The sequence below is a fragment of the Talpa occidentalis genome, unplaced genomic scaffold (assembly GCF_014898055.3).
Source record: "Talpa occidentalis isolate TD23 unplaced genomic scaffold, MPIMG_talOcc4v2.1 talOcc4.3, whole genome shotgun sequence".
NCBI classification, from domain to species: Eukaryota; Metazoa; Chordata; class Mammalia; order Eulipotyphla; family Talpidae; genus Talpa; species Talpa occidentalis.
In genome coordinates this window covers 72405205-72418508 of record NW_023603184.1, presented here as the reverse complement: position 1 = coordinate 72418508, position 13304 = coordinate 72405205, and the positions used below count along the sequence as shown (strand labels likewise).

General features: G+C 35.6%; 1 protein-coding gene across 5 annotated transcripts in view; it reads right to left on the bottom strand.

Annotated features, from left to right (window-relative positions):
- The window catches only part of R3HDM1 (R3H domain containing 1), a 102823-nt gene that overhangs the window by 36927 nt on the left and 52592 nt on the right, over window positions 1-13304 (bottom strand). For all 5 annotated transcript variants that reach the window (XM_037523279.1, XM_037523280.1, XM_037523275.1 and 2 more), the window contains one exon: window positions 7749-7872. In XM_037523279.1, the coding sequence (XP_037379176.1) occupies window positions 7749-7872 (124 nt within the window). The remainder of the gene's footprint in view (window positions 1-7748; window positions 7873-13304) is intronic.

The following is a 13304-nucleotide window of genomic DNA, read 5'->3' as shown; positions in this document are numbered from 1 at the left end:
ACAGGAAAAGGAGGGACTGGGGTCAAAATAAGGAGGTTGTAATCGTATGGGGAATATAAAAATAAAATTTAAATTAAAAAAAAAAAAAAGACCAGGAGTCAAAGAGTTTGTATGTGATCAGTCTGTAATGCCTCCTTACTAGGAGGGACTCTCCTTCACTTATTCTGCACACTACTCCCAAGATGCACGGTTTGTGACCTCTGTATATCAAGGTTATACTTTCTTGCCTTATTACACTTAGATTTCACATATAAATAAAAACAATTGAGAAAGATGAGAAAGCTCAAATGATGACGGTATTTTAAGTTCCATGTACCTTAGTCTGTTAACATTTCCATGTCAATCTTCAATGTTTCCCAAAAGCGTTACTATTTTGCCTCAAAGGCTACCTTTGCTAAAAATATATAGTGTGCGATATTCCATACAACACTACAGATTTTTCTATCAGAATTTTCACCAATTTAGTTCTCTTCTCCACAAAGTTAGGTTGCTTTGTCAAGAAGTCAGACTTTAGCCAGTGGGGCAGTACCAGCTTAAATCTGAACACCTTGTTGTATTCAAGGGACATGTTCTGCATCCTGAATTAAGTCTTGAAGTTGTGAAGCGATGCTGCTTTCCTACACAGTGAGGAGCTTTATATTCATATTTACATTTAAGATAGGATAACCCACTAGATTTGATCCACACTGGGCAGGAGGCTGTCGGACCTGAATAATCTTTCTAAGGATGTAATAGCTGAAAAGAATATCATTTAACATTTGATATTCTATATGACCGGTAAGCCAGGAGGGCAGTTCTGTGGGCATTTGGAGAGGTACCCTGAACTGTTTTTCCAGAAGTCACCACGAGATAGTTCATCATTCATTCCAATAATTACTACAAACAAAAAAGCAACCCAGTAACTGTTTAAAAGTATGTGAATTTAGGGCAGGTTATTAAAAGTTGTAAAAAGATTATTCAAATGAGGTAAGATCATGGGATCTATGTCGGCTAGAGTCACATATAATCAAAAGGAAAACTGGAAATAATTAAGTCGGGAAACACTAAAAATGAATTAAAAAATCCACAATATCATTCTACTAATGAAATAAAAAAATTACTATTATCTATGTAAGACCAAATCATTAATAAAATAAATTTAGTAATAAAATAAATGATCATCTAATTACAGACTGGAGTCACTCTATTTACAATTGTTTAATGATAATATTTACATCATAAAGAACTGTTCAAATTGATCATAAATTATGTGACCAAACTGTGCTTGAACAAAGGAATTTCAGGCAACTGAGCATCAACTGTTATAGTTACAAGAGAAATAGCACTATGGTTTAGGTTCATTATCTAATTATTCAGACAAAAGATGGGGAGGGACATAGTTTTGATAGTTTCAAAGATATGAAGACTGCCAAGTGTGAAAAAGATCCAATGATCTGGAAAAGAGTGAAAAGGTTGAAGATTAGGAAGAATAAAGTAGATTCTTAGTGAATGAAAAGTACCATTATGCTATAAGAAGAGTATCTGCAGTATTGTGACAGTATCACCTACTTTGTTACCACCTAAATTATTGCTCCTTTGATAAAAAGTGTATTTGAATAAAATTGTTTTCCTATATCTGGATTGAACCTGGAAGTTAGAGAAAAACAGGATATATTTTATAGAAGTTTGTGTCAATATTGTGGGAAAGCATTTATTTTGTAAAGCAAGCAATACCAATATAAGTTATAATAAGCATGAGAAAAAAGATCCCGATTTCATTAATGATGTTATCTAACACTGTCATTCTCCTTTGTTTAAGGGACTGCACTGTGGCAGTATTTTCCCATTTCTCCCAGCATTTTCAGAGAAAAGCACAATCAACTCTGCAAGCTGAAAGAACTAGGACAATATAAATTGATGGCTCATGCACTTCCCTAAAGGGCTCCATGGATTATTCTATTTTTAACTGCTTTTACCTCAACAGAGAAGAGAGCAAGGAGGAAATTCAGTGCTCAGCAGAAAAGTATTACACAGGCTTTAATAGGCTAGTCTTATTTTATATAGGTGACCTGAACTAGCATTTGTGTTAAAGAAAAGCATTCTTAATAATATGGATAAGATATAACCAGGAAGCTAAAAAAAATTGACGAACTTAGAATAGTCATAAACCTAAGTTAATTCATTTAATTATTAATATTTTTCAAGGCTGAACTTGTACAGTAGATGAACTGTTTGGGTAGAAATTTTTTTGGGGTGAGCTATTTTGTTAACTCCAAATTTATTTGTTACTATGTATGTATAAGGCAATTTAGAAGACCTGTTTTCAAATCGTTAAACTTTGCTATGATTTCTATCTGCAGGAAAGGTTTCTTTATCAAGCTTCTTATGCGTAATATGCTTTACAGAACTCAGGATGCAAATTTTATGATAAAAGGGTTAGGATAAATTTCAAGTTTGAAATCCTGAGCTTGTTTTTATGTATGTTGCACTATATTCATAAGTTCAACTAAGAAGAGCCCTGTAAGATAACTTGGCAGGAAACAAAGTTGGCAGTACACCTTCACTATTCTTTCTCCTCTATCACCCTCTGCATTCCTACTTCTGTGGCTGAAATAAACAAATACAAACAGAAAAACAATTTTAATAAAAATAGCCACACAGGTTACAGTGCATAGCTATTTTAAAGATGATCCTATGGAACAGTCTATACAACTCAAGGAAATCTATGGGTACTTACCAGATACATTTGGCTCCAGATTTCAGTGGCGGCAGGTTAATGAAGAAGGGAAAAGGGAAATAGGTGGATTTGTAGGTATTACAATGTCTGAATCTGTGTTGGTCACACAATACTAAGAAATGCTCACAGATAAAAAAAACAAAAAACAAGGATAGTCAGGGCCACCAGTTAGTAATATAATACAAAATTTCTATTACTCGGGTCAAAAGTTGCCAGTCAAGAAATTACTTTGGGCCTACAGACTCCACTTGATCCCTACTTGACATAGCTAAAATCTCATCAATTTTACCCTTCCTCTGCTTATTCAATAGGGCCATTTTGTCCTTGTTTGCTTTTTCCCCTTCTTACTTTTAAATTTGCCCCTTGTAATGCTATCAACATTATGTACACCTTATAGTTAGTTTAATCTAAAATGTTCCTCCTAAAGTGTGGTTCATCAGGATCCTACTATAGTCTGCTGGTAACAAAGTTTAATCAGTTTGGAATCATACTGGTTCTAAGCTATTTGGAAAGCTAAGACTGAATATATGTTAATATTTTTGGAATTTATAAGCTTTGCTGCAAAATAAAATATTTAGTTTTACAGAATCATTTTGCTTCTGACATGCACACAATGTCAGTTTGGAAAAAAAAAAACGGAATGATTTCTTTTAGGTCTTAGATCCATTGCATGGCTTAAAAGCATAATAATGTTCCTACGAAGATATGTAACAATAGTCAGAGATGTGCTTGACTTCCACTAATGAGTCTGGCATGCTTAGGACATTAAACTTTTATGAAAAACTCCAAACCCAATTGAATCTGCCATCCAAATCTGCTCTGAATAAGAAATAAAATAATAGCTTTCATAAACTTTTAGAAATAAGTTATATTAAGGTTGTCATTTAAATTCAAATTCCTACTTCTGAGTATGATGCATGATTAAAAGGCATTACAGTTGTTAGTGAAAAATATAAGCAAATGTTAACACTTTAATATAGCATTAAAAAAAAAAAAAGGCAGTGGAAATCTGATTAAAAAGAAGCCAGGAAGCAGCTGAAAAAGAGACCGGTTCACTGTGAGAAATGTAAACCTCTCAGACAGTGCTACGGCCCCGAATCCAACAGCTCAGGAACAAGGCCAATTATTGCAAAATATTAAACATATGTGGTGAAGCTGCAAACTTTTCAAAAGAATCATATAAATGAAAGCAGCTATATAGGAAAGAGCCGGGGCTTGAACCTAAAACCTTTGCTATAATTTCTACCTGCAGGAAAGGTTTCTTTATCAAGCTCCTTATGTGTAATATACTTTATAGAACTCAAAATGCAAATTTTATGATAAAAGGGTTAGGATAAATTAATCTTTCTGCAAATGAACAGATCTTTTTGAAATAGTTACTTGTATGACTTTTATTGTTGAAAGTCACTAAGTTACTGTGAACCAATTTTCCAAAATTCCACCTTTCTGAACTAAAAATGACTCACATGAGATAGACACACAGAATTATGGAATTTTAGAGTACAGAGAGGCTTCAACAGACAACACAGTAAAACTCCCTTTCTTTGCAAAATGGAATACATATCTAATATCAGCTAAAAATTAGTGAGGGATGTTGGGATTCTGATTCCTAGTTTGTCTTCTTTCGCATTACAGAATACATTGTTTGAAAAGCCTTGTATGGTCTGCATTTCTTCTGCTTCTGTTGACATGAACTGATTCAACTTTGTTTTGAATGACCATGGCAATTTCAAGTTCATAATAAGATTTGAATATTCATTTTCCAGCAGTGACATTAATGCTGCTTTCAATTCAGTTCCCTAAGAGATGGGAGGTCTATTGTCAAGGAGATCAGCAATGATTATGGTCCTCTGGTATACATGTATTTGGAAGATCAAAGCATTTTTATCCTTGAGATACTTCCCCAACCTTCTCCTTGTATAATAGAAAATCCTGTATTTCTATAGTATCTTACCTTTCCTTGTCTAAGAAGAGTACTTGATTCAATTGGGTTTGTCAAGTAAGGGCAAACTTACTTACTTTAAATTCACATAAAAACATTCAAAATATATTTATTTGTGCCTCAGTGGAAATTATCCAAAACCTACCAATGCTTTCTTTATTTGGATGAATAACTGTTTCCACCATTAACAAAAGAAAATAATATGCTCCTTGACGATGATAAGGTGACTAAATGTTTAACAACAAACAGAAATGTAAGGAATGTGGCTAATTATTTCTAATTTTTATCAGATTGGGATGGTAGGACATAAAGTCATATTCGGACTAAAATCAAAACTGAAATTGAGAAAGTACAATGTTTATGTAAAAAATGTAAATTACTGAGACAAAATTGCTATACATCTGTGAAAAAAAATCAAACAAAAAATTGTCCATCCCCTTTTCCAGTGTATTCTACTTTTCTATTAGGACACATACAAACATAAATGCACATTTTGGGGAAGCTATAACAATTGAAAAAAACCAAGTAGCTAACTATAATTAACTATAAAAGTTTTTTGAATTAACTTTTTTCTCACTCCAATTCTTACTAATTCAATAGAAAGATTCAGTGTAATTACCACAATAGTTAGTACTGTAGCTGCCAGTCTTCTTTAAAGGGAAACTTTCTATTATACTTAGCAGCATAACAGTATCTTTCCCTTGAAGATAAGGATGTTTTGAGGATTTGTCTTTTATTTTTTCAACTGAATGAGACTAACGTTGTAAAGTTAAAAATACAGTGTTGTAAGTTAAAAATGAGACTAAAGTTGTAAGTTAAAAATAACTAAAATGTCAGCTTATTTTTTTTAAAAGATTTATTTATTTATTTATTCATTTATTTATTTATACAAGCACTGGGTACAGTCAGAAGCGCGGGAGGGTGAGAGAATTCACCAGAGCCAGAGCAGGGAGCAGAGCAGGCAGAAGGACCGAAGCACACTGCTGAGGGGAGCAGCGGGCGGCAGGAGAGGTCTGCGCGCCATGTGGGACCCTCCTCCGGTGGCCGGGGAGCAGCTGGGGATTGAACCGGAGCTGCAGAGGCTGCAGGCAGCTTCGCAACCCAGCGCTCAACCGCTGCGCCACCAGGGAGGCCCTAAAATGTCAGTTTAAACACAATGTTTAAACTCCTGAAAGACATATTCTCTTTCCTGTACTGATCTAGCCAGGTGCAATCTGACTTACTGAGCATTTCCTTTCTTCTCACCATAACGAGCATTAGGAAAATAATCCATTAATTAAAATATCATCAATAATAAACATATGATATCTATTGAGCAGGTATTTTTGTTTTCCATTTGTGGGAATATTTTTTGCAGGGAGGCATTTGTACAAATATACTGGTACAATTTGTGATTAAAAGTTTTAATTTTGAAAAAAAAAAAAGTTTTAATTTTGTATATAATTTGACCCTGGAGAGGAACAAAAATTTAGCCATGGGAAAGAACTAATAAGTTCACACAAATACAAAGGACCTTTGCTGCCTCACTAATGAACTAAGTTAATTAGTTATACGAAAGGTATTTGAATGGGGAGAGTGAAGGTAAATCTGCTTTTTTATTATCATGATATCTGCTATAATGTGCACTATAATTTTGGAATAAAAAAACCATAACAAGAAAAACAAAAAACAAAATAATACAAAAAGCCAGTCACTGAGACCCATAAAAATGCAGAGGATAATTTTTATTGGAATAAAATAAGATATTTAAAGCTAATGAGCAGTGTCAATACTGATATTACCGAGTATTAAAAAATACCTATTGATGGTTTTTGAAATTAGAGTATATGCTAGTTTACATCACTTGCAGTATTATTAAACTTCAGGAAAACCTAACTGAAGAGTCATATTTAAGACAGAGGACAAATTTTAAGTTGGTTAAAATGACCGTTGTCAATACTCAACATAGTTTGGAAGAACATTTGTCACACACACAATAGGGCCAGCAACACACAGAAAGGGAAGAGCCTACTAAGTACAAACAACTCCTAAGAGCAACAGATTAAGGACCTGGAAGTTCCCCTGCAGGGGTGGTAAATTAGAATTCAATCTGGTAAAGGAAGTCAAAATAATCAACAGACTGCACAAGTGAGAAGAACCAAGATCACTTCTCATCAGACTGCCGAGTAAATATATTTTTATCCTGAAATTGCAGCAACCCTTAAGAGTTCCACATACTAATTCAATAGTATCAAGAGCAAGAGATTGCCTACATGAAGGTGGAGGGTTATATGGCCTCATGAGTCATGCTGAAAAAGTCTGAGAGCCTCTGACAATTGCTACAAGCTAAAACGGCTCCAAAGAAACCAATATAAACTATTACTTTAATGCCTAGAGTCATGAAAGTCTGAAAAAGTACCTTATTAAACATCTGGGACAGAAGTACACATCTATGTGGGAAGCATAGAGAGAAATGAGTTCAGTAAAATTAGTAAGAGTTTTTTTTAATACAAATTACAGTTGCTTTCATTGAGTGCTCGGGGAAATTTGAAAAGGGGCAAAAAATTTGAGTTTTTATATATTTGATATGCCCAGAATTAGATTGTACTTGGTTCAATACACAACCAGCAAATTGAAAAACAAAACAGAAAGGATATGTAAGATCATTATTTCTTTTGAATGCATTCCTACTGAAACTAAGATATCAAAATACTCAGAGTTGTCTAAAGTCATTTTGGTCTTGGTTTTTGGTGAGCTGTTCAGGTCATTTTCATTTGCCTTGGTTCTCTATTGCTTATTACTATACCTGGGTTTATCAGGCTCTAAAGAAGGCTGCAATTGTAATGGCAGTGAGAACCAGGAAGCTGTTCACCACACTAATACACTGGCCTAAGAGAACCCTCTCATAACTTCTAGTCCTTTAGTGTGGAAACCTGAAACTGGTTATTTTCTGGAGGATGCTAAAACTTGCCCACTCTTAATTTCATTGGTTTGCATATGTATGCTTGCACATTCAAGATACTAAATATCTTCACGGAAAGAAAGAAAACAGGATTAGAAAAAAGCAGTTGTTCACAGCTAAGAATTCACGATCTCAGAAATACTACTCACCTGTCTGCTGTGTAGGCTGTGGCAGTGGTTGGTTTAGATGTGAATTGTAATGGACAGAATGGACTGGGCGATACTGAGGTTGACTGGAGTGATAGTGGCCTGGAGCACAATAACAGGCTGGCATCTAGGATAAATATTAAGGAAAAAATCCATTTTACTTACAATAGAAATTTTCTTCTGTAAGGAATATCCAAATGTAATTAATAATAATACTTTCCAACACCAATCATTTGAAAACCAATTTTCTGAGGTTTAAATTTAACTGAAAAGAGCTTACAACCATGTGCTACTCATAACAAAAGATATCAACCAATGTGCCCATCAATAGGATTTAGTAATTCTAATTTTTTAGCTGTATTTGTTTCAGATTTTTGTTTTACAAAAATCAAACACTATTAAAAAGCTGAAGGTTCAAACCAACATTCCTTTTTTCTATATTCCACAGAAAAACTACTATCCTATCATTGGTATATATCACTTCTATGAATATTTTTAAACCTCTAAGATACAAAGATAGTTATATTTATGTTATCCACATATAGTATATGTTACTCTATATATAACTTTATGCAACATATTTATAACTTTACACAACTTATTTCAATAAAGTGTTATAGAAACATTGTTGAAACACGTACCACTAGCTCATTTAATTTAAATGCTGAATAGCAGTCACAGTGTAAATAAACCAATTTATCCATTCTCACACTAACACAGAGTTGTACTGATTCCATTCTTTAATTTGTCTCATGTTTTTAGTGCCAGTACAAGTTTGGTCAAAAAATGTGAGTAAGATTAGTATGATTTATTTTTCTTTCCAGAGCTAAATATATATATATATATATATATATATATAGATAGATAGATAGATAGATAGATATATCTATATCTATATCTGTATCTAAGCTGTGAATTCCTTTTAAAGAAACTTAATAGATTGGACATCATCAACATGGCAGCAAAGGGACGCAAGGACCTTGTTCTCCCATAAAAAATCTGGTGGGGAGAAATAACGGCAAATAACGGCAAATAACGGTCTAGTTCCTGGTGGGCTAGACAAACTTGGCGACACTGGTGATTCACCCAGATGCAGAGGAAATTTGGAAAGACAGGGGAAGGGAAGAGAGAAAATCATTGGAACTCTTCTCCCCTCCCCCACCCATAAAGCTAGCCCACTTCCTCTAGAAGAAAGGGAGGAAAAGCTTGGAGACAACGATGCCCGGAGAATTCCGTGCCATCTGAGAAGTCCGCACAGTGACGGGTGTGCAAAAGGGGCCTCAGCACAGGCACACAGCACTGGGTGTGAGACCCTTTGCTGTGATATGGAGACCAGCAGGACCATTTAATGGGACACATTTACCAGCGGAAGGACATCAGAGGCTGCAGGAGCCCCATCAGCCACCCAACTACATCAGGGGCCCCAGAAAGAGTGTTGATCCTCCCACAATCACAGATGCAGTTCACTCTGTGCCCTTTTGTGCTTTTTTTTTTAAATCCTCCCTGGGAAGACTATCCTACTCAGCCCTACCCAGCCGAGGGCTGGGTAAAACAGCAATGACTAGCTCACAGGGAGCCATCACAGCCTGATAAACAATTCTCCCCCCATCTATTTTGTGTTGGTTTGTTTACTGGCCAGGTGGTTGTCTGTTACTCCTTTCTGTCTTTCCTTTTTCTGTTTTCTGATTCTTCTATTTTTCTTCTTTTTCCCTTTTAACATTACCATCACTACTTTCCCTTCTTTCTGTTATATTCCCTCCTCTTTCCTCTTCCCCCAATCTAGCTCCTTTTTTCTTTTCTCATCTTTGTTCTCTTAATATTTCCGGATCATCCTCCTCTTTCGTCTTATCCCTTCTCTCTCTTTTGATCCGGTATTTGTCTGAGACATGCCTAGAGGGACCTAGCAGTTCAACAGAGAAATACATCCCACCCAGCCTGCAGACACCTCCCAGAGTATGGAGGTGCAGTGCTCCACACAAGACTCTTGAATACCACAGGAGGAGATGTGGGATCCCACCCTACACAGTGGGGGTAGGAAAAGCAGGGGCTTCTGGAGCAAAGCACAGCTCAGAACAACATCTACCATAATAGAAGAGTGTCTGGTTATGTACCCAGGTGGGAACTGCAGGAACCCCCCCGCAACTCCCAAGTCCGGTAGCCCCCAACACCCTAAAGAGTGACGGGAACTACCACCTGCTTACAGCAGGGGTACAAATAAAGAGAGAGGAGAGGAAACAACAAGAGCCCTCACCTCTATCCAATAGCCACAGCGGCTCAGACACCCGGCAGACACATCCACATATCAGCATGAGAAATCAGAAGTCATGCCCACCAGTACCAGCAGTACAGGGGCACTACAAACAGAGCAAAGCCAAAGGCTAACAATGGGAAGAAAGAAAAATACAAATGACCAAGCAGGCCCTTCTGGGAACAATACACCACAGAGAGAAGGTCAACCTCCAGAACCTGATACTATGGACATGGAAGAACATCTCCTCCTAACAAAAAATTCAAAAAGACCATAATGAAAACAATTAAAGAGTTAAGAGAAAATGCATACAGAGATAAGAACATAGTCAATGAACTGAGGAAGAAAGTGAAGGAACTGGAGGATATCCAGAGATTAGTGGAGGAGCTCAAGAATTCTGGGAAAAGCCATGATAACAGAGCAGAGGAATGGAAGAACGAATCAGTACTCTTAAAGATACAGACATAAAAAGAACAAAAAAGGGAAAGGTAAAAGTACAAGGGAGAAAGAATGAACACTTCAAGAACTATCTGACACCACGAGGAAAGGAAATATAAGAGTTATAGTAATCCAAGACAAAGGAACTGAGAAACTATTCAAGGAGATAATCAAAGAGAACTTTCCAAGCATGAAGAAGGAAATGAAAACAGACATACAGGAATCTAAAAAAAACCACAAAACCACCACAATGAAAGGAAAACTACAGCAAGACACATGATAGTAATGTTTTCAAAAGTGCAAGACAAAGTAAAAAAATAATGAAAGTGACAAGGGAGGAGAAACAGATAACCTATAAAGGAAAACCAATCAGGCTGACATCCGACTTCTCCAAAGAAGCATTCCAGGCAAGAAGTGAATGGAGTGACATATTTAACAAACTCCCAAGCCAACAAATGCAAACCAAGAATACTCTACCCTGCAAAGCTCTCCTTCCTCTATGAAGGGAAAAAACCTCCCAACAAAATAAAACCTCCAGAAATTCATTACTACTAAACCCCGCTCCCCAAAATATTACAAGAAACCCTAAAGCCAAAATCAACAAAGGAATGAAAGAAAGAACAGAATCAGGTAAGAAATGAAATCACAACAAGGCAAACAAATGGCAAATATGGCTGTCAGTGTATAATATTAACTCTAAATGTAAATGGACTAAACTCATCAATAAAAAGACAGAGTAGCAGGCTGGAATGAAAAACAGAACCCAACCTTTTGCTGTCTACAGGAAACACATTTAACTACAAAAGATAAAATAGAGTGAAAATAAAAGGATGGAAAACAATCCTACAAGCAAATGGGCCAAAAAGGAAGGCAGGAACAGCTATCCTTACATCAGATAAAATAGACTTCAAACTAAAAGAGGTAAAAAGAGACATATATGGACACCATATTATGACTAAGGGGACACTACATCAAGAAGACATAACACTCACCAACATAGACTCACCAAATGAAGGAGCACAAAAATGTATCAGACAATTATTATCATCTCTGAAAACACACATTAGAGAAAATACATACATAGTAGACTTCAACACCCCTCTCCTCACCAATGGATAAGATCAATGAGACAAAAAACAGGCAAGGACACAAGAGCTCTAAATAAGGACCAAGACCTGATGGACTTAACAGACATCTTTGGGGATGTCTGTTAAAAAAATCTGAGTACACAATTTTCTCAAATGAACATGGATCATTCTCCGGGATCGATCACTGGGGCACAAGACAAATATCAACAGATACACTAAGACCAAAATCATATCAACTATCTTCTCTGACCATAAAGGCATCAAACTAGAAATAAATTATGAAAAGATCAATGAGGTGATCAAAGAAGAAATTGAAAACTACCTTGAGATGAATGATAATGAGTACACAACGCTCCAGAATGTATGGGACACAGCGAAAGCATTTGTAAGAGGAAAATATATAGCAATACAGGCTAACACAAGAAATAAGAAAAGAACTCAAAGAAACAACCTACCTACCTTACCACCCTAAAGAACTAGAAAAAAAAAGAACTGGAAAAAGAACAACAAACAAACCCCAAAAGTCAGCAGAAGAAAGGAAGTAATAAAAATCAAAGCAAAAATAAATGAAATAGATGTTAAATAAACAATTCAAAAGATCAATGAAACCAAAAGCTGGTTCTTTGAAAAAATAGATGAAATAGACAAACCTCAAGCCAAGCTCACCAAACCACCCCCCCCAAACAACAACAAAAAAACCACAACAGGAAAAAGCACAAATAAATAAGATCATAAATGAAAGAAGAGAAATTACAACAGACACAGCAAAAATCAAAAGAATCAGGGCTTACTATGAATACTTATATGCAAACAAGTTCAACAATCTAGAAAAGATGGACAAATTCCTAGAATTACACAATCGTCTAAAGCTAGATTAAGAAGAAACAGAACATCTAAACAGACCAATTACAAGCAGTGAAATTGAAACAGTAACCAAAACTCTCCCCAAATACAAAAGCCCAGGACCAGACAGCTTCAAAAATGAATTCTATCAAACATTCAAAAATGAACTAGTGCCTATCCTACACAAACACTTTCAAAAAATCGAGAAAGAAGGAATAATATCAAATACGTTCTATGAAGCCAAAATTACACTAATATGAAAACAAAACAAAGGCAACACAAAAAAAGAAAACTATAGGCCAATCTCTCTAATGGAAACCGATGCAAAAATCCTCAATAAAATCCTTGCCAACAGAATCCAACAATGTATCAAAAGGATAATAAACCACGACCAAGTGGGATTTATTCTAGCGGCACAAGGATGGTTGAACCTCTGAATCAATTAATCCAACACATCAACAAAAAGAAAAATAAAAACCATATGATCATATCAATAGATGCTGAGAAACCGTTTGACAAAGTTCAACATCCATTTATGATGAAGACCCTTGAAATTCTCGGGATAGAAGGGACATGTGTCAACATGGTAAAAGCTATATATGACAAACCCACAGCCAATACTATTCTCAACGCTGAAAAGCTGAAAACCTTTCCTTTAAGATCAGGAACAAGACAAGGATGTCTACTCTCGCCACTGCTTTTCAGTATAATACTGGAAGTCCTAGCCAGAACAATAAGGCAAGAGAAAGACATACAAGGAATTCAGATAAGGAAAGAAGAAGTAAAAATATTTTTTACTTTTGCAGTAAAAGTATTTTTTACTTTTTTACTATTTGCAGACGATATGATCATATACATTGAAAACCATAAAAACTCCAAAAAAATTGATCAACATAGCCAGTTTAGTAAAGCAGCAGGATACAAAATGAACACACAAAAATT